General features: G+C 46.8%; 1 protein-coding gene across 2 annotated transcripts in view; it reads left to right on the top strand.

The window, feature by feature from the left end:
- The window catches only part of dhx15 (DEAH (Asp-Glu-Ala-His) box helicase 15), a 33,623-nt gene continuing 12,839 nt past the window's right edge, over positions 1 to 20,784 (top strand). The window contains exons 1-8 of one of the 2 annotated variants that reach the window (XM_010890260.5): positions 1 to 210; positions 3,912 to 4,236; positions 5,140 to 5,333; positions 5,479 to 5,638; positions 8,022 to 8,240; positions 11,177 to 11,344; positions 18,870 to 18,956; positions 20,123 to 20,272. In XM_010890260.5, the coding sequence (XP_010888562.1) occupies positions 203 to 210; positions 3,912 to 4,236; positions 5,140 to 5,333; positions 5,479 to 5,638; positions 8,022 to 8,240; positions 11,177 to 11,344; positions 18,870 to 18,956; positions 20,123 to 20,272 (1,311 nt within the window). In that variant the 5' untranslated portion in view covers positions 1 to 202. Of the gene's footprint in view, positions 211 to 241; positions 403 to 3,911; positions 4,237 to 5,139; positions 5,334 to 5,478; positions 5,639 to 8,021; positions 8,241 to 11,176; positions 11,345 to 18,869; positions 18,957 to 20,122; positions 20,273 to 20,784 lie in introns of those variants that run through there. The other variant, XM_010890259.3, reaches the window with a different exon arrangement.

Genomic DNA, 20,784 nt, shown 5'->3' on the forward strand with positions numbered 1-20,784 from the left:
GTTCGACTTTGGCGCATGCAGCCGGGACACCCCTAGTAACCAACCACCGACTCCATAGCAGCAGCTGCATTTCAGTTTCACGTGACGGAAATATTTAGCTAATACGGAATATTTTGCAAATGTAAACGTTACTTAATTAATTTATCTCGACGAAACGATTAATTGCATTTTGTGTTTTTCTGTCATTTTCGTAGAGATAATAATGATGAGGTAAGTGCTTCCGGTCGCCATGTTGGTGTTGCTAGTTCTAGCGTGCAGAAATTGTATGGCATATTCTACTACTGCTAGCTAGCTAGCTGTTCCTTATTTTGGATATTTACGTGTTAAAACGATGTCAAAACGACATAGGGTGGATTTGGGAGAGGATTATTCGTCGAGTAAAAAGAAAACCTCTTCTGATGGGTTTGTATACATTAATATGCTATAATAATAGGATAAAGGCTCCTTTTGTTTTTGTGAACAGAGTCAGTCTCATCGCTTAGGTACTGCAGTAACAGTTGTAGCATTTTTTTGGTTAGGACATTAATAGTCGGATAAAACTCACTGTGAAATCAGATATGACAACTTCCAGTGTCGTTCATGAAGTACTTAAGTCTTTTCGATTCAGCTGGTTAGCTTGATAGCTAGCTACATAAACTCAATCCACGCTCTTTGCTAACTAGCTAGCTAGGTACCTCCACAGTCGGCTTACTAGTAATGTTAGCCAAGCTTAACCTAACCCCACGTTTTATAATCTTTTTTTTTAGTTGCTACTGGTAGTTGGGACGTATTGGAGCTCATATGTAACTTAATGAACTTTTTATGGAATCATGCAAAAATTATCCTCTTTTCTTTTGGTGCTGGCGTTAGGATTACCGCGCGCCGCACTAGTTAACTCATTTGCTTTATTTTTTAAATCTTTGAACGGGAAGTGTACAGTACAGTAAATCACCAAGTGGAAAACTGACAAAACATTATCCAAGTTATGCTACGATATTACTAGAGGTCACCAAACCATGTGGACGTCAACATGGTGGTGAAATATTGCTGTGTGGTACTAAAACACATGGGCAATTGTGGGTACGCTAGTAAATTTGGTATGGCAACGTATCAGATCTTGTATTTCAGAGCACTTTACTGGTTTTAGACACTACTGGTTATAGCGCAGTAATTAAGAAATTAAAACACGTAAACTAAATAATTATAAAATGTGTCAATGTAAGAAGAGAGAAATTGGCGCCAGTACAGTCAGTTGATAACATGAATACCCCAATCAGCTCTGCTTTTGGTGAAGAGCTACGTTTGCAGGTGTTGTTCATTTTGTCCGGTAATTAGGGCTACAGCAAGAAGTTTATATTGCACAATTCATACATAGAAGCAATTCAATGTGCTTAACAAATAAATATAAATATTAAACATAAAAATGCAATAGAAATTCTGATGATCGACTATTCCTTGCATAACATACTCGTCTATTTGAGTAATCTGAACAAAATGGACATGGCTTACGGACTAAGTGGTGTTGCATTTAATGCTGAACAAAAATTAAACTGACAGGTGTAGTCTTGGGCCCATGTTTCATGACCTGAAATTAAAGGTCCCAAACATGTTCATACACATCTGTATTACCTGTCATGAAATCCTTTGATTAGGGCCTGCTGAATTTGTAAATTCAGTAATATAGACATTTTTCACTGTTTGTCAGTATACAATGAGAAAGGCAGAGGAAAACAAAGTACATCTGAGGAAAGCAGTTTTTCAAATTGGCACAAGCTTGTGCTCTGATGACGACTATCATATAGTACAGATGTTTCACTGGTACAATTTAAATGTTAATTTGTCTTATTTGAAAAAAGCGTTGCACTTACACATTCTCTCATTTATAGAACCAGTTTAAAAACAATGGGATCTTTTGAATTTTCAGTAAGTTATCTTTTATTTGAACCACCAGTCCCGGAACCTGAGGTAAGGCAGGGTCTGTCCTTCCAGCTGCAGGGGAGGGAGACATTACCCTCATCATGGTGTGCCCAAGTGATGTGCAGTAATCTTTGTCCGGATTGGTCGATAGGCTTGTGTGACGTGTTAAATGGTGTTCCTTCCCACCACGTGGTTATCATTATTTTTCCTCTTTGGAATACTCTGGTACTTACTGGAATTTTTTCATTTGCGCATGGTTGTTAGCTCGCTGCTGCCTTCATGCTCTTAAATGTTTCCTGTTTGGCTCGTGAGGTTGTTGTGCTCAGAGAGTTTCGAATAGGGGAACATACAGTATAAGTGTCAAATCAACAGCTTAAATGGAAGCAGACAGATATTACTAGTCAAATAAGTCCACTAATAGCCGCATACAATACTTGGGTTAGGGTGCAGACATAGGTTGTAGGATAATGACAAACATTTTAAGATAATTCCCATTTGTTGAAAGGAAAATGTTCCTCTTTTGACTTGTGATATTCTAGGCCATTCATTTCTTCATTAATGTGACCTTTGCATGATGCTACACTTGATTACATCCTTCTGCAGCGTGAAAGGGAAATGTGCAGTAACCTTTTCATGTTATTTGAGGAAAAGGACATGACATGGATAAAATGCAATGCACTTTTGCACTCTGACTTATCCTACTTCTGTTGTGGTGGTTGGTGTTGGTATCGGCGTCTTTCTGTTGTGGTGGTTGGTGTTGGTATCGGCGTCTTTCTGTTGTGGTGGTTGGTGTTGGTATCGGCGTCTTTCTGTTTTGGCCTCTATCCCTTAGACTATCACTAGGCTCTGGAGATAATGGAGTTGTCAATTTACTTATTTCAGAGGGCACATGGTGAGCATGTGGGTGTCAATTTGTGGGGATAAAGAAATATAACAGGCTGTAGTTGCACTACTAATCGCTGCAATTCAAAATATTACTGGTTGATCGATAGTCAATAGTTCTTCCGACCAATTGGTTGTTTTATTTTAAAGTCTTTATTTTTCTATATAATAGACACATGGTTTTAGGAAAATCAGCTATGCACAAACTTTAAGAGACTGAGACATTTGCCAATATGTTTTTTTTTGTATTAGGTGCACGAGATCAAGATGAAGTCTCAATCCTTCACAGATTCTGTTATTATGCTGCTGATGTAGCCGTTTATGTCTCAGACTAACACACACACACAACTGCTGCTCGAATGTAGTGATTAAGCTGCCATAAACGGCAATGCTAGACCTACAATTTCTGCTGAAGTCAGTAATGTTAAGCGGCTCATTATCTAAGGAATATTCTGTCACCTTTCTGGAGCCACATCTAGCAGAATCATTCGGCCTAGCAGTATGCAGCAGACTTTTTAGGATCTTAAGAAAATAAGGGATTGTCTGCACTATGCATGTCACTTTGGAGGGCGGAGCTTATTGCCTATCGTGCCTGTTTCCCTTTCAACTCAAAACTGCCTCGCAAACCTAGCCTTGTCCATAGATATTTTTTTTTTTAGGGCTATATATAATGATATGTATTATTATCTTGTAGCTTACATAGATATACTCTGATAGCAGTAGGGCTATATGAGCTTAATTCTAACTTTATAGGGCCTTATCCGTATTGTTATTTCAGCTTGGTCTTCTGTATAAGCACACACGTTCTCCCATTAGGCCACTAACTGGCAAGGTGATTTTATCTGTATTGTTAATTTTAACTGCTTCTCAAAGGAAGCTGCAATCCAGATAAGGATAAAATCAACGCTCCCAAGTTTTTATAATTGGCAAAAAATCACCTATTTGAGAAAAGGAAAAGGCGATTTGTTATGTTTCCCCACAGGTTGCTCACTGGGGTGTGCTCTGCACAGTCAAGTTCAAATATCCGGATGTTTTTTCGTACGTTTGTGAAGTTCTGTGAATCTTACAGACTGGTACAGTAACATTTCCCTATGCTAGCCCACCACAGTGCTAATGTCTGGACCCTGTTGCAGGCGAGACCGAGATCGCGACCGAGATGAGCGGTCAAAGGACCGAGACAGGGACCGGGACCGGGACCGCGAGCACAAGCCCTCCGGAGTGGCCCTGAACCCGACAGTCTGCGGACTCAGCCCAGGCCTCCTCCCTCTCAAGCAGACAGCCGTACAGCAGCAGATCAACCCGTTCACCAACCTTCCCCACACCCCTCGCTACTACGAGATCCTGAAGAAGAGGCTGCAGCTGCCTGTGTGGGAGTACAAGGAACGCTTCAACGACATCCTGGCACGCCACCAGAGCTTTGTGCTCGTCGGAGAGACGGGCTCCGGCAAGACCACGCAGGTAAGCGGAGCGATGCAGAGCACACGCAGTGGTACCTATGTGGAGAAAGAGACGGTCGAGACACGCGGACAGGCGAGAGACCTGGTGTTTTCTGACGTGGCTGGCCGCATAATTATGATGGTGGAACATTTCTGGGCATTTCTGGGCCCTTTGTCCTCCCCCTGATGAGGCAGGTGTGCCTCGTCAAGTGTCAGAAGATGGGCTGCGTTTGAGGGCCTGTTTTGCAGATCTCGGCCCAGTGCTTCTCCCTTGGGCGTTAGACCAACGCTGGTGCAGAAGAGCCTGCGTTCACGCTGCAAAATATGTATCGTTTCTCCAAACATGCAGCAATACATTCATGACCCAACAGTAACACAGTCAAGACAAGCCGACTGGTAGTTCGATAGCGATGCCCCAATTGCTGTTATCCACAGAACAATCCTGCTTCTTAGGCCCGTCTTTTCCCACCGTCCTGATTTGTTGACATGTTAAATACGGTGTGTTTTCCCCCTACCACAGCAAAGAGCCTGGTTGCCGCTGACGGGCACTCATCCGAGCCCAAGGCTAATCCGGCGGAAGGAGCAGTTTCTAACTTTAGTACGCTCTTAGCAGATGTCATTGTTTGAACGTCGAGTGGAGGGGATCCCCACTGGGACGTTCCCATCAGCGGAAAGCCTGCCGACTCTAATACGAACTATCATCACATCTAACGTGGAGCTTGCTGCTCGTTTTAGGAGATCGCTATTGTGGCGTGGGGTTTAAAGTCGGGGAAAAGCCCATCATGCTTTGCTCTTGCTAAAGACTGTCATACTTAGCACTGTCATCGCGGTCTTAAATGGTATGGTCAATTTGGCCTAATTTGTTAAATCTTGTGAAGGGGTGGTAATTGTGCCTGACCAACCTCCTCTCTTTTCTCCCCCTCAGATCCCTCAGTGGTGCGTGGACATGGTGAGGGGTTTGGGCGGCCCCAAGAAGGCGGTGGCCTGTACCCAGCCCAGGAGGGTGGCGGCCATGAGTGTGGCCCAGCGGGTGGCAGACGAGATGGATATCATGCTGGGCCAGGAGGTGGGCTACTCCATCCGATTTGAGGACTGCAGCTCTGCCAAAACCCTCCTCAAGTAAGGGCCGATCTCGCTGACGCTGGTACAAAAGGTTCTAGTCGTCCCAACGTTCTGCCTGGCAGTTTCAGTCGGAACATAGCAGTACATGATTAGTAGTTCCATTTTTGCTACATGGAAATGTCCACTCTCTCCCTCTGCGAAGGTACATGACAGACGGCATGTTGCTGCGCGAGGCCATGAACGACCCTTTACTGGAGCGCTACGGTGTCATCATCCTGGACGAGGCCCACGAGAGAACGCTGGCCACAGACATCCTCATGGGCGTCCTCAAAGAAGTGGTCCGGCAGAGGTCCGACCTCAAGGTACCGGCTCTGTAACCCCTTAGCGCTGTGTTTGTCCTGACCTGATGATTGCATGGCTCTGCGTGTCCGTGGATTAATCGAAAGCTTCGAAAGCTTTTGTTCGCTTGTGCCCCACTGAAAGCTGCGTGCACCTTTCTGTCGTTCCTGTGCCGAATGCTGCCCCGGCTTTGCCCGCCGTTCCCAGGTGCCGGTCTCCATTTCACAGCGTCTCATCTGGTCCTGCTGTGTTCTTTGCTGCTTATCAAAGCCCTGGACTGTCTGATCCTCATGTTTCCCCTCTTCCTGCACAACAACCTCTTTCCTCTGCTCACTCTCCTAGACTCAATTTCAACCGTCCACCCAGGCACTCCTGCTTTATCCTACATCAGAGCCCTCTCTGCGTGCACGCCGCCACTTGCACCCAGGCACGCATGCGCGCGCCGAATTATTACTTTCACCAAGAGATGCTACAGTGGCATGCTGTTTGTATGGCGCTCAGCCCTCCCCCATCCTCTTTTCACCTTTAGCTGACAGTAGTCTCTCCCGGGGCTGACGGCTACATGTCTTGAGTAAAAGACAAACGGCAGCCATTCACCCTCAGAAATGCACAACGATTCTCCTCTGCGGCAGCATGGCGATCGCTCCCCGGGTCAGCCCATTTTAAGGCCATCCGCCAGGAATGGGAGGGGGTGGAGGGGGGGAGTTTTCTGTGTTTTTTTTCTATAGGCTGACTGTGCCCGGCGCAATTCTCATAAACCAGATGGGTAATGACTAGTTGTTGTCGGGGACGGCGTCAAAGGTTATAGAAGTGTTCAGAGACTGTTAAATAAGGTCTAGGTTACTGGCAACCATCCTCACGGCCCCGCTAGCGTCTCTCGCCCACCCCCCCCCCCTCCCATATTTGAAGTTTAATTTGCCTTGATTAAGAGCAATTATTATGTCTCACGGTGCGTAAAAGCGGAATGGCACGGAGACGGTGGACCGAAATATTTGAGAGCAAAAATGGACGAGCAGAGCACTACCTCCCATCAGAATCCTAATGCGGTCCTGATTTAATGGGCCCAGAGGAGAACATGGTGTGCCCCGAGACCTATTCAGACCATGAGGACCTTGGTCCTTTTGTGTCAGGTACACATTTGTCAGGTGACCCGTCCACTGCTCCCAATTGGGTTGTGTCCATTGTCTATTATTTCTTCCTTCTCCTCAGCTTATAGAGCCCTTTAAATTACAGCATGCACTGACACCAGGCATTCACGCATGCATGTTTTGAATGCAGTAAAAACCATAAATCGCCATCAATGCGTTATAGCATCATTTTAACCCCCTAGCTAACCAATGTCATCCTATAGCATCTTTGAAACCCCCTAGCTTACCAATGTCATCCTATGGCAGGGGTGTCCAAACCATTCCATGGAGGGCCATGTGTCTGCAGGTTTTAACTAACATCATTCTAAAGCGTCCTATAAAACCCTAGTTAACCGTCATCTTCCTACTGCACCATATAAATCCCCTAGCTAACCAACATCATCCTATAGCATCATTGAAACCCTGAGCTAACCAACAGCATCCTATAAAACCTTAGTTAACCGACTTCATCCTACTGCACCATATAAACCCCTTAGCTAACCGATGTCATCCTATAGCAGGGGTGTCCAAACTATTCCACGGAGGGCCATGTGTCTGCGGGTTTTAGTTTTTTCCTATAAATTGGTTCCCTGTTCACCCCTGCACAGTCAGGTGAGGGTATAAACGAACCAATTAGTAGCCTAATTAGTCAATCAAGTACAAGGAGAGAGCGAAAACCTGCAGACACAGGGCCCTCTGTGGAATGGTTTGGACACCCCCGTCCTTTAGCATCATATAAACCCCCTTAGCTAACCCATGTCATCCTATGGATTCATATAAACCCCCTAGCTAACCAACATCATCTTACAGTGTCATATAAAACCCTAGCTAACCCATGTCATCCTATGGCTTCATATAAACCCCCTAGCTAACCAACATCATCTTACAGCGTCATATAAAACCCTAGCTAACCAATGTCATCCTATGGCTTCATATAAACCCCCTAGCTAACCAACATCATCTTACAGCGTCAAATAAAACCCTAGCTAACCCATGTCATCCTATGGCATCATATAAACCCTCTAGCTAACCAACATCATCTTACAGCGTCATATAAAACTCTAGCTAACCAATGTCATCCTATGGCATCATATAAACCCCCTAGCTAACCAACATCATCTTACAGAGTCATATAAAACCCTAGCTAACCAATGTCATCCTATGGCTTCATATAAACCGCTAGCTAATGAATGTCATCTTATAGCATCACTGTAACCCCTAGCTAACCATTTTTTCCTCCCGTTTCCACATCTCGCCATTCTTTCTCTGCACCGGATAGGTCATTGTCATGAGCGCTACGCTCGATGCTGGCAAGTTCCAGGTGTACTTTGACAGCTGTCCACTACTGACCATCCCAGGACGTACACATCCCGTGGAGATCTTCTACACACCAGAGCCTGAGAGGGACTACCTGGAAGCGGCCATCCGCACCGTCATCCAGATACACATGTGTGAGGAGGAGGAGGGAGACTGTCTTCTCTTCCTCACTGGACAAGAGGTAGGCTCAAATGTTCAATAGGTGACAGGTCTGAATCCTGTTTGTGTTCAGGTCTAAATCCTGATTTAAAGCAGTATAGAAATGTCTGCGCGCACATGTGCATTGCATGCAGAGCTAACACACACACACACACACACACACACACATCTGAGATGATCAATGCTTAGATTAACATAGACATTTCATGCATGTGGCCTTGCCCATATCGAAAACCTACCCTGGAAGAGACTGATAGTAACCCAGATTCTGCCCTCACCGCAAATTCCCGAAATGAAGTCATTAATTATATTTTTCGCTCCTGCAAATGTTGTCCACTGATGTGTAATGGAGGGCGAGGTTCATGCCCAAAATGATGAATTTGGTCACAGCTGTACAGACACGCGCATGCCTGCCTTCCCCGAGAAACGTCTGTCTGTTTCCCTGATGAGGAGTGGGAGGGCCAGCCCGTCTGGAGGCTCAGCACTGCATCCGTGTTATTGTCCCCATTCTCTCAAACTCCTCACCGTTTATGTAGCTTACGGTGCTGACAGGAGCTGAATCTTGTGCCTTGGACTCGCGCAACTCCAGACGGATTTAAAACTGACCTAGCTTGATTTTTAGTTTGTATGGATTTTGGTCTCTCTGGTTTTATTTCAAAGGTTCCCTGCAACTCTCTCTCGTTAGGTCTGCCAACTTCTAAAATGAAATAATTCTGGTGAGCGCCCACCCAATCAGATGATTTGACCACCTATTCATTAATGTTGGTCATTCATCAGCCGCGTGGGATGGCACTGCCGCGCACCTACATCCGTTTTAATTTGCCAATGCCGGATCAATGCCCAGGTAGTTATGGAAGAAATGAAGTCACAGTGGAGCATTGGATTTGAAGTGGTCTCCTTCCAGGAGCTCCTAATTGATTTTAGATTCACTGGTGTTCCCACAACGCCATTTGACTCCCCTACTCGAATGTGCTGAGGTGACGAGAACCTTTCCTTCCTGGGAATGCTTGTTTGGTGGGGGGGTTGGGGGGGCAGCATCTTTTAATGAGTAACCTCCGTCGCCTTACCTCTTCCACGACTCTGTATGGGCCTACTGTCGAGCTGCAGAGGCAAATGTGTGCAGCCTGAACTCACTGCCAGTTGAGTAACACTCTCCCGTTGAGGTTAATGTGAGGAAGGTCGACAGGAGACTGTTGTTCATAGGGCGTGGCAGCATTCCCCCAGAGGCAGCATCTCACCCTCGCCAGTTTCCCTCGCAACTCTGATGTCATGTAATCAGGGAATCAGATCCGTGGCGGAGCCGCAGCCCTTTTTCATCCGGCTTTGGGGCCAAGCCATTTGTATTTTGTTTTTGTGAAATTTAAGTCAAAGGGGGCCGGTTTCCCGTCCTCCCGCCTAAGTGTGTGGGCCGGTCCCCCCCAGGAGTCTCACAGCTGCTTCACCCTGATAAGACCCCCCTCCATTTAAACTACCCTTGGGGGTTCACTTCAAACCCGAGACTGGCCTGGGCCTCAGCTAATATAGTGGACCGCGGCAAGCGCCTAATTGCGCCTGATCAGGTGCCCACCGGTCAACCGCGTCGCTCTGTGTCGCGGGGGCCGGTTGGTGGACGGGTTCCCAGTACTGGCCTGCCTCCCTGCGGTGCGTGTGTGCATGCAGGCTCACCGGCACGCTGCCGGCACCTTGGCAGCGGCGCCCTCTGTTTCTCGTGACAGCTGCTGCATCCAGAGGGGCTGCCGGCCCCGTTCGCATATATGGGCTGATTTTCAATCCGTACGTTCAGGTCGGGTCTATTCCACTCCGACCTGTCGACGGTTTGATTGGGAGGCACGTGGCTATCATCGAGATGGGCTTGACGTGTTCAGTGAGTGAACACAGCGGGCTAATTGGGCGACTGGTGCGTTGCTGCCTGCGAACACACAGAGAAGTACCAGCTGAGGATTGCGTTTGTTTTTTTGTGTCCTGCGTTCAGTCAGGGTGAAACCGGTTCCTCGCTTGATTTAAATGAGATGCCATTTGAAGACTAAACGTGGCAGGTGAGTGGAAGGCAGCTGCGCCGCTCCCTTGGGCCTGAAGGTGGTGCTACAGCGTAAGCGGAAGGCTTCTACATGTTGCTGTGCTTGTTTAAGTACTGTATGACACAAAAATTGACCTAATCAGGCCGTGGCTATCGCTTCAGCACCTTTTCTGGACTTTTAATAGCTAATGTTGTCCAATGTGTGGAGATGTTGGGGAGGGTGGGGGAACAGGCGGCCCACTCATTTAGCGCGGACATTCGACATGCTTGTGAGGCTATGTGGTAGTATGTTGGTTTTATGGGTGCGTGTCACTTAGGGTTCCTGTGGACTTGGTTGATTGCGATGTAATTGTCTGGAATATACATGGGCCGTTTAGCGAGTTTGCTAATGTCATATCATGGCAGTAAGGCCCATGTTGGGTTATGATGTTCAGGCTGGCTAGTTCAGGCGGAGTGTGGGCCTTGTGTCTGCTGTCATGTTTCCTTACTCCCTGGCTGCTCAGGTCCTCCTCTCTGTCTGGGAGCCCACTGGCTCTGTAATGTTCAGCTCCACTAAACTGATCTGCCGTGATTTGCCGCTGGTTATGCATCAGTGCTGCCTTCTCATTTCACATTCCCCCCCTAATATTGCAATATGGAATAATGAACCGTGTGTGTACAACTGTGCGTGTGTATAACCCTGTGTGTGTTCAGCTGAGTGTCTGAGCGTGCCTGTGCTTTCATGATTGCTGCACTTGACAGCGCCGTCACAGGAAGCTCACGCAATCACGTGGCAGTCTTGGTTTAATCTCCTCAGTCCGGTGGAGTGACGTTAGGGCAGAACAAATGCCCATTGCCTCCCCGGGGGGGCCTTCGGGCCGAGGCCCCCGCCTGACCGCGTGCCCCGGGCCGTCGCTGCCTGTCACCCACCCTCCGGCTAATCTTCCCCGCGTGTCTTTCAGGAAATCGACGAGGCCTGCAAGCGCATCAAGCGGGAAATCGACGACCTGGGGCCCGAGGTGGGAGACATCAAAATCATCCCGCTGTACTCGACGCTGCCGCCCCAGCAGCAGCAGAGGATCTTCGAGCCGCCGCCGCCACGCAAGCCCAACGGAGCCATCGGCAGGAAGGTAAACGCCTCGCCCGGAGTCGTCCTCGGTACCACGGGGCCGCCCGACAACTCCGCCTCCCTGCCGGGGGGGGTTGGCGAGGAAGAGGGCCGGAGGAAGTGAGGAACGGAGGGGGGGGCAGAGAAACCACGGGGGGGGGGGGTTGAGTTTTCTTTCAGCTTTGGTGCAGGACTGACTCACACAACATATGCTGCTTTTGTCAGCATACGATTCCCTGCTCTAAATTATAACTGGGGTATTACTCACGCACTCTGCACCTAAGGAAAGCACTAGAGCTGCAGTCTTTTCTATCTCTTCCACTGCTGTTGGTTTTGCACAGTCTGCCTCTAGTCTCTGTGTGTGTCTCTAGTCTCTGTCTAAGCGTGTGTCTCTGCTTTCTGAGAACAGAGGCCTTAGTGCTTGGGAAAGGTGGGACTTATATGAGAAATTAACTACTAATCTACAATAGAACGTGGTAGTATTACTCTGAGCGGGACCAATAAACACATTACCAACACTAACCATGACATCCAGATATTGTTCAGTACAATAAATAACCTATATTAGACAACTTTGAAATAAAATAATTTTGTTTAAATGCTTGATTATCTCCTTAAATTAAGGATAGCGCTTCATATTTTTTTTGCTTAGTATTTTGCCTAATTTGTGGACAATATGACTAAAATATGGGGTGAGTAAGAGGAACAACTGCTCTCTCCAAGATGTCAAACATCTTTTCTACAGTGGGCACATTCATTTCAATGCACTTTCATGACTCACATGTTTTGGTCTCCTAGCTGTGCTGTTGAGGAATTTAATTTACACTAGAAGTTGTCTTGTTTGGTACACCGCGGTGCTTCCCCGCCACCACACAATCAGTGCTGTCGTTCACGCAGTCCAGAAACACAATGTTATTTGTAAGCTTGTTCTATTGCCCACACATGATCCAATATGGTGTTCCAGTGTGAGGCTTTCGCAAGGAAACCGTTCAGAAAACCAGATTTTAATTTCAGTGCACATAAATGGGCTGTGAATTCTGGTGAACATTGAGGCAACACGAGTTGATTGTTTTTTTTGAACAGCCCAGGGAATGACGCCATGCTGTCTTGCTGCTGTCTTTAAAGCGCATTGATAATAAAAGTTGACACTGTAGACTGTACAAACTTAATACATATTGCAATGTGAAGTGGTTTTGGACTCGCAAGTGTTTAGCTGGCTTATCTGATGTTGATGCTGCATTTTTTTATAATCCTCAATGTCTCATCTTTCAAGATTCACGTTCTCTTAATGTTCAGCATTTCCCTAACTCCGAATTGTAGCGCAGAGCCTGAGCTCCTATGTCATGTGTCGCATGTTGCTCTACCGTGGCGGCCATTTTTATTAATGTCGTTTATTGCAAAATATTTTTGATTCCATTTTTGTTCTTCGGCCCTGACCTGGTCCCAAAGAGAGCTGGAAGGCCCTTCCTCCTCATGCTCCATTCTGAATTCGGACCACGAACACGTCCAGCGTTTTGTTTATCGCTTGGCGTTCAAACGGCGCACTATAATCACAGCCGTGGAACCACCTGGACGGCCAAGCCGTTGGCAGGGAATCTGACAGAATATCAAAACCCAGTCACTCCGCCAGTAAATTTGCAAACATTTGCCCCAACATCTGACGGGTTTTTGATGAATGACTCATCGGCTGTTCCTGCCTCCCCAATCGAGGTTGATTTGGCTGTCACTGGAGCCCCGAAAGATTATTGATGACTTATTTGTAATAATGAAGTCACGAGCCAATTGTTGCCTCCCCCCCTTTCCCTCAACCAAGTCATTCACGGTGTTTAATGCCAAGCCAAGCCAGCTGCTGTCATCACGTTTTATTCTAACGCGGTGGTTTGATACAAAGCCTCCTGACAGGCCCCTCTCTTGTTGTACGAGACAAGGCAGATGAAATGCTAGTGCTGGCCTGCGTCTCTCCCCCATGTGTAATCATTTCGTGTGTGTGTGTGTGTGTGTGTCTTAGGTCTTACTGAACTCATGGGGACCAAATGTCCCAATGAGTATTGTAAAACCAGAAAAGAATTGACTCATTGGGACCCTGTGAGGCAAAAGTCAATTTCTGGCTCAGGGTTTAGGTTTGGGGTCAAACTTACAATTGATTTTATAGTTAGAATTGGGGTTTCTTTAAGGTCCAGGCATTGTTGGTTAAGTTTAGGGTTAAGGTTAGGCATTACATCTAGGTAAAGTTTAGGCATAAATGTTACTTTATTGAGGTTAGGGTTAGATTAGGGTTAGGGTAAGGGTTAGATTAGGGTAAGGGTTAAGTTTAGGGCAAGGGAGCATGCAATTTCTATTTTCTGGTCCCTATGAGGGTAGCTGTACAAACTTGTGTGTGTGTGTGTGTGTGGGTGTGTTTAAAGAAGCCTAAACATTCTCAGCAGTTTGATTAGCCTTTGCCAGGGATATTTTCCAAAGTTCAGACATCCTCTCCGTGTTTGCGCTGGTTTTTTGAAAGGATGTTGACATAGGAGAGGGACCCAGGTAGTTCAGAAAGCCGCTCGGATCCCACGCGATCCCGGGAGATGTCATCTCCACGTTTTGACTGAAGCAGGCTGATTGGTTGGAACGGTGAGTGGCTGTTAATGTGAAGCCAACTGTTCTGGACACACAACACTAGGCCTCTTCACAATCTGCTTGTCTGTGTCTTTACTTCCTGGTGTCTGTCTTTACTTCCTGGTGTCTGTGTCTTTACTTCCTGGTGTCTGTGTCTTTACTTCCTGGTGTCTGTGTCTTTACTTCCTGGTGTCTGTGTCTTTACTTCCTGGTGTCTGTGTCTTTACTTCCTGGTGTCTGTGTCTTTACTTCCTGGTGTCTGTGTCTTTACTTCCTGGTGTCTGTGTCTTTACTTCCTGGTGTCTGTGTCTTTACTTCCTGGTGTCTGTGTCTTTACTTCCTGGTGTCTGTGTCTTTACTTCCTGGTGTCTGTGTCTTTACTTCCTGGTGTCTGTGTCTTTACTTCCTGGTGTCTGTGTCTTTACTTCCTGGTGTCTGTGTCTTTACTTCCTGGTGTCTGTGTCTTTACTTCCTGGTGTCTGTGTCTTTACTTCCTGGTGTCTGTGTCTTTACTTCCTGGTGTCTGTGTCTTTACTTCCTGGTGTCTGTGTCTTTACTTCCTGGTGTCTGTGTCTTAACTGGCAAATGGAAGTTATGAGGCTGGAATTGCCATGTTGGGTCACAATTGTCCTTGAACTCCATGTAACTTGCCTTTGCTCAGCGGCCACGTTGATGAATACCCTCAATGGCATTTGTTTTGGAGTTGTCAGTCCAACGTTGTCATCGGCCGCGGTTGTGGCGACGTGACAACCACACAATCCCAAGGATAGGTAATGAAACATTTAAGGCCGGTCGTGCCTGCTGTCTGGCATGCTAATGACTGCATTAAGCACTTCTCCATTAACATAACTGGTTCTCCCGTCATCTCTTCAGTTTCCCCTGAAAAGCCACTGATTTTATGTTTTAGCGTCAGTGCTTCCATTACCTGTAATTACCCACATAGACTTAAATCCTCCTCTTCCTTTCAAAGTATTATTGTTTGTTGTCTTTTGTTTTCCATCATCCTCACGTGTGGATATTTCCTCTCTTGTCTGCGGCACCCCTGTGCCGGGATCATTTACAATGAGCCGCTGATGTGACCAGGCCCAAACCGTCCTCCAGATCGGGAGAAGGCTTTATTTGTCAACAGGCGGCTCCTCCCAGAGGGTTCTGGTGAATGATGGCCCCTGTTAGCCACAGTGCTCGCCCCCCTGCCGGGTAATAACCTAGAAGTAATGCACAGAGATGATTCCTTAATGATATTACTGATGGGAAGCTGGTGTACTCAATACCGCCAACAGACAGGAAGGAGCCGGCCTGTGCTCCTCTGTGTAATGGGTCCCAGCCTCGGCACATTCTATAGCGATGCAGTGGAGGAGATGCGCTCCCGTATGGTTTTACAGTGTAAGGGGGCAGGCTGGCCGCGCTGCAACTGCTTGGGCGCCGACTGGCTCCTGGTGTGTCTCCGTTGACCTTCCTCCGCTCCCCTTGAACTGGAAGAGGTTTAGCCATTCATCTCGGGGGAGATGTTGACACTTTTTTTTTTGTTTTGTTTGTTTGTCTGTTTTCTCTTCAGAGAAGCTGTCTGCCCTGCTCTAGAAGTCTCTTCAACGTCCAGCTTGTTGTTAGTTGACTCGTATGTTATGCAGTTCACCAGGTGTTACTGAGTGGTGTTAATATCTTTAAACTCAATTTGATCAGTTGGCATGGCTTCTAAGTCCGCTGTTGCTTCATGTTTATGTATTAATAGGTATTTGATTCTCTATGTTTAAAAAAAATATTTCTGCAGTGAAGTGACACCTGCCACAAATTCTTACAATGATCGCCTAGTGTTTCGGTCAATCCAGTTTTGTTCAGTGATCCTCTAGTGTTTCAATCAAATCCAGATTCGTACAGATATCCTCTAGTGTTTCAATCAAATCCAGATTCGTACAGATATCCTCTAGTGTTTCAATCAAATCCAGATTCGTGCAGATATCCTCTAGTGTTTTCAGTCAGATCCAGATGTACATCTCTGCTGATGGTCGGTGTAAACTAATCAAATTGACCGTTGGTGTGGATAGGCTGCCTTATGACAGCTTTGAAATGGGCTGTCTTTGGCTGCTGCTTCAGTCCTCAGCCGGAATACAAAGCAGACTGGTTCTTCATCTGACGGCAGAATTACACGAGGTCAAGGGCTGAACGGGGGGGGGGAAACACGCCAAGGCATTAATAACTGAACAGTCAAGCATTGAAGCGAAATCCAGGCTTAAAAGGTAGGATTTTGAAAGCCTTTGAGGCCCACAGCTTTGGACAGCCAAAAGACAAGGAGCTATGCAAGGAGGGCGGCCAGTGCTCAGAATTGGTTCTGGACATAAATCGATGGATCAGAACTCACAGATGTTTTTTCGCCAGCAAATGTTTGATCAGGAGGTGTGAAAGTTGCAGATATGCGATTTTTGTTGTTGTCACCTTAGTTAGATGCTGGCTAAAATGTATCTTGCCTGGCTGATTGGCATTCTGAATGTATGGGATAAACAATATTAACATAATACACATATATACTGAGAAGGCATCATCATCAAATCTGCTGTCACACTGATTCTCCGTCCACTGGTTCGTTTCTGCGAAAGGCATCACTGCTTCTCATGTACCTCGTCGTGTGTTGTTTCAGATGAGGGTATGAAATGGCAGTTTTCTTTCTCCGTGCGATTGTACTAGACAGTCTGTAAATATTTTTTGAAAATGTTGCTTGTTGGCATTATTTCTGTAAATGCCTCATTATTAGAACCTTTCTGCATAGTAAAGGCCCTAATGTGGGCCTAATGGAATATAATTTCACATTATAAATAGCTACCTTTCCTCGTCAGCATTGTTTTCCATGTGCTTGCCGTCAAACTGCTTTTTGTTTTTAAAAATGTACGAAGGAGACCGAATGATCCAGGCTTATTAAGGGGAACTTCTCGCCGCATCAGGCTTTGGCCTGTTTAACTTGGTCTCCAGCATCGTCGTACACTCCCTGTAGTCTGCTGGGTTCTGGGGGCCAATCAGGCTCCGCCAATACATAACGAAAACACCCTGCGGACGTGGTACAAGGCTGGCGTGAGAAGCCCTCTCCTCCCCCCCGTCGGTAGAAACAGTGTCTGAGACCCACAGGGTGGGTGTGAGTCATATTGTATCGGGGGCTCCGATTCAGCTGTCATTCCTCATACGCAGCTTTGCTATAGGGGACACTTGTAATAGAAAAAGAGCTGGGACTGGGAGACGCACGGCTTCCCAGCAGCTTCCCTGCTTGCGTCGATCCCACAACCCAAACGTCTTTTCATCCCCCCCCCTCTGCTGTATTTGTCTGCACTCGATTACATTTCAGAGGAAATAAATGTTGCAGCCTGCCCTGATGTTTTGATCAACCAACGCACCGTTCTGACAGCTGAGTGGGCTTTTTTTCCCCTCCCTGTTCTCCATTCTGCTTCTAAACTCTGCGTCGCTCTGTGTTGCCTGCTATGAATCCCTCTTAAAGGAACCCAGCCATAATGGCTCCCACATTAAACTCAGAAATGGAGAATCATAGCAAACTGTTTGTGAGATGAAACTTCTTGGCTTTGAGGCAGTTAAAAAAAATAAATAATCCTTTCTGTTTTCCCTTCTAGTTTACAACCTCATTGGCTGTGACTAGTTATTATTTTTTGACTAAACATAATGGCAGAATTCCTCCTAGAGTATTAATTTTAACGTAGCTCCTGTTTGGAGGTGTTTTGGAGTGCCCTGGTGATAGTCAGTTTGAGTGAGTTTTAATTCGGTGGGCGCTCTCCGTTTCGCGACGCCTGCGCCTTGGGACGCATGAATCATCCTCACGTTGTGCTTTCGCTTGTCGAACTACACGCTCAGTTACTTCCAGGCAAATCATTGGATTCCCTTTAAAAAAAAAATTTAAAATTGCCCAAGTTTTATTTTAATCTAAAACAAATTCCTCCAGCCTTGTCAAACTGTCATCCCAGAGGATGTGTGTTCACAGTGATTCCGAAAGGACTGGATTTTAAACGCAGGCCACCTGCTGGAAAGGGAACTATTACATCAATAATTTGTTGTAATTTTGAAAACCTATGGGATTTTTATTTTATTTTTTTGGGGAAGTGGGGGGGGGACTGGGTAGCGTGCTGTGAGCTGACAGCGGAACCCCCTCCCAAAAAGAGCAGAGGTAATGCATTTGGAAGGCACACTTGGCCGCCAGGCAGCCAATCCCAGTCTGCAGATGCCACGTTGGACTTGATTGCGGCAACTGTTGCAGTAATCCCCTGTTGGGTTCTATTAGACAGTGTGTCTGCGAGGGGCTACGGGAATGTACCCAGAACCTAATTGATTTAGATGTTGCTGCTGGAGTGTTTGGTGTCTAGTCACCCGAGCACCGGGCTGTTGCCTCACCTCGCCAGTGACGGGATTTTTAAGGGGCCACAAATTAACTTTATTTTTTTGGGGGGGGAGTTGCTTTCTCATACCGTGGTATTTCAACCTCTCTCCCTGGCAGGGATGTTTGACCCACAATGCTGTCCGCCAAGTCCTTTGCAGACAATGTCTGTAATGAACTGCGAAAGATTGAACTTGGCACTCTTACTCCTTTACGGGGCAATTGTCTGTTTTATGCATCTCCTCATTATGAAAGCCTACATATGCACCTTATCTCTATAAGTATCAACACATGGTGTAATGTATTCATTTGACCTCTTTGCTTTTACTCTATTGTGTACAGTGTATTTTGAGTACTCCATTTAAGTTTGTATTTTCTTGCGTTTTTGTCCCTTTGGCCGGGGATATTTTTTCTCTCTTTTACAACATTTATGTGAATTGCTAAACATGAATTGTGGAACCATCAGATGACTAAATACCTGAGTGAATAGTGCCATTCCTTAGCAGGCTTTAAACTCTTTCCCCACAGCCATTCCCACAACCTCTCCCTAACAACCGACTAAACCCAGCTGTGCTCATTTCCGCAGGTCGTGGTGTCGACAAATATCGCTGAGACGTCCCTGACCATTGACGGCGTGGTGTTCGTAATTGATCCTGGATTTGCCAAGCAAAAGGTTAGCCATCACCCGCCCCCTCACCCTAGCCTAATCTGCAACCATCATCTGCTTCTGTTGCTTGAAAATCCCAAGATAAACAGGGCCCCGGCTGGCCATGACAGCGGCAGAGATGGAAAAGCCAGTTATTTATTCCTCTGACATTTCTCCTGCCTGAAGCCAAGTCATACATGTGGCTCAGTCAGGTGTGTGTGTGTGTGTGTGTGTGTGTACATCAGTGATTTATGTCAGTATCCAGTCCTCTATCCCCCTATAACATGCACATCAATGTTTGTCTGTTGTGCAACCACGTATAGTCCTGATTCCCACTACGCCTCCTTCCTTTTCTGAAGTTTGTGATGTTATGAGGGTGTGACCTTTCAATGCCTTGACTCATTGAGACCCTAGTACTCATCGTGGTTGGGGCGCCTAACCACCCTCCCCTGATAGTCCCGCAGAGGTCGGGGGCAAATTGGCTCTGTGCGGCGTAGGGGGCGAAGGTCGGACAGGGTTGCCTCGTCGTGTTGCACTGCGCCGACTCCTTGTGGCCGTTTGGAGGCTTGCATGCGCTCATTTGTGGTTGTCAGCTGGAGGAGTGCTCTCCTTCAAGCGCTTCGGAGTACCACACGTTTTCAGTTCACCCGACGCTTAACCTGTTAAAAAGAAAAAGGATTAAAACATATTTTTCTTCTTAAACAAATGTTATTTTCTTAGAAATTGTAGATGAAATGTACTGCTCATTCATAATCAGCTAGCCATATCCTGCCTGTAACTAAAAGGAAAAGTGACTTTAAAAACATTTTGAACATCAGCCGTATGCTTCTGCTTTGTCCAATGCATGTCCCTCCTTCACCGGCACAGCGGGAAACCGGGGGAAAGGAGCTCATAAAGGAGCTGACAGCATGGGGTTTATTTTAGTCAAATGTGAGTTTGTCCGTGTTTTTCAGTAAATCCCAATAATGAAAATAGAAACGATCGCTGCCACAAAGTCAGCCGAGCATGACATACCACTAAAATAAACTGTCAAGTCTATCTGTCGCCAATGCCCCAGTGTTGGTGGAAATGACGGGCTCCTGTGACGACGAAAGGGGGTCATTATGAACGGGACGCAGCGACTTTTGGCGTAGAGCGCAGGGGGTGATGATCTCACGCGTCTCCCATTTCGTCCGTCTTCCTCTCCTCGCCAGGTGTACAACCCCCGTATCCGAGTGGAGTCCCTGCTGGTGACGGCCATTAGCAAAGCCTCGGCCCAGCAGAGGGCGGGACGCGCTGGGAGGACACGGCCCGGGAAGTGCTTCCGCCTGTACACGGAGAAGGCCTACAAGACCGAGATGCAGGTTAGTCGGGGCGCCGGGTTGGAATGACGTCCCAGGGGTGCCGTGTCGTTAAAGTGTTTGACTGTGAAAAGCTGCGCCGCGGCAGCACCGTGTTCTGTTCTTGTGTCGCACTCGAGTCACCGAGCCCCGCCCCTTACTTCCCTTCCTGCTGTAAGTAAAGTCGTGTTCAGGGCATCAGCGTTTATCGGCTACCATCTGTGGTTCTTACTGTCTGAGGCTTAGTCCTAACTGTACATAAGTCTTGGTTCCCCCAGCTATTGAGAACCAAGGTTGCCTATATTTTATTCAGCCCTTTTAGGTTTGGGAGCTAGTTTCCCCACCAATCACCTGCGAGTGACACCGCCTGTGACAGATGAACCTGTAAAAGGCCCAGTATCCCACTTAAACTGGGTCATTCTTTAACGTAACGCTGACGGTCTCTGCGACTTTTAAAACTGGTTAAATGGCCTTTTCAAACTGCCAACGACTTACGTTCTCGGCTCAGGTTGAGGTCTGAGTGTGCCTGAACAGAG

This window comes from Esox lucius, chromosome 24 (genome assembly GCF_011004845.1).
Source record: "Esox lucius isolate fEsoLuc1 chromosome 24, fEsoLuc1.pri, whole genome shotgun sequence".
NCBI classification, from domain to species: domain Eukaryota; kingdom Metazoa; phylum Chordata; class Actinopteri; order Esociformes; family Esocidae; genus Esox; species Esox lucius.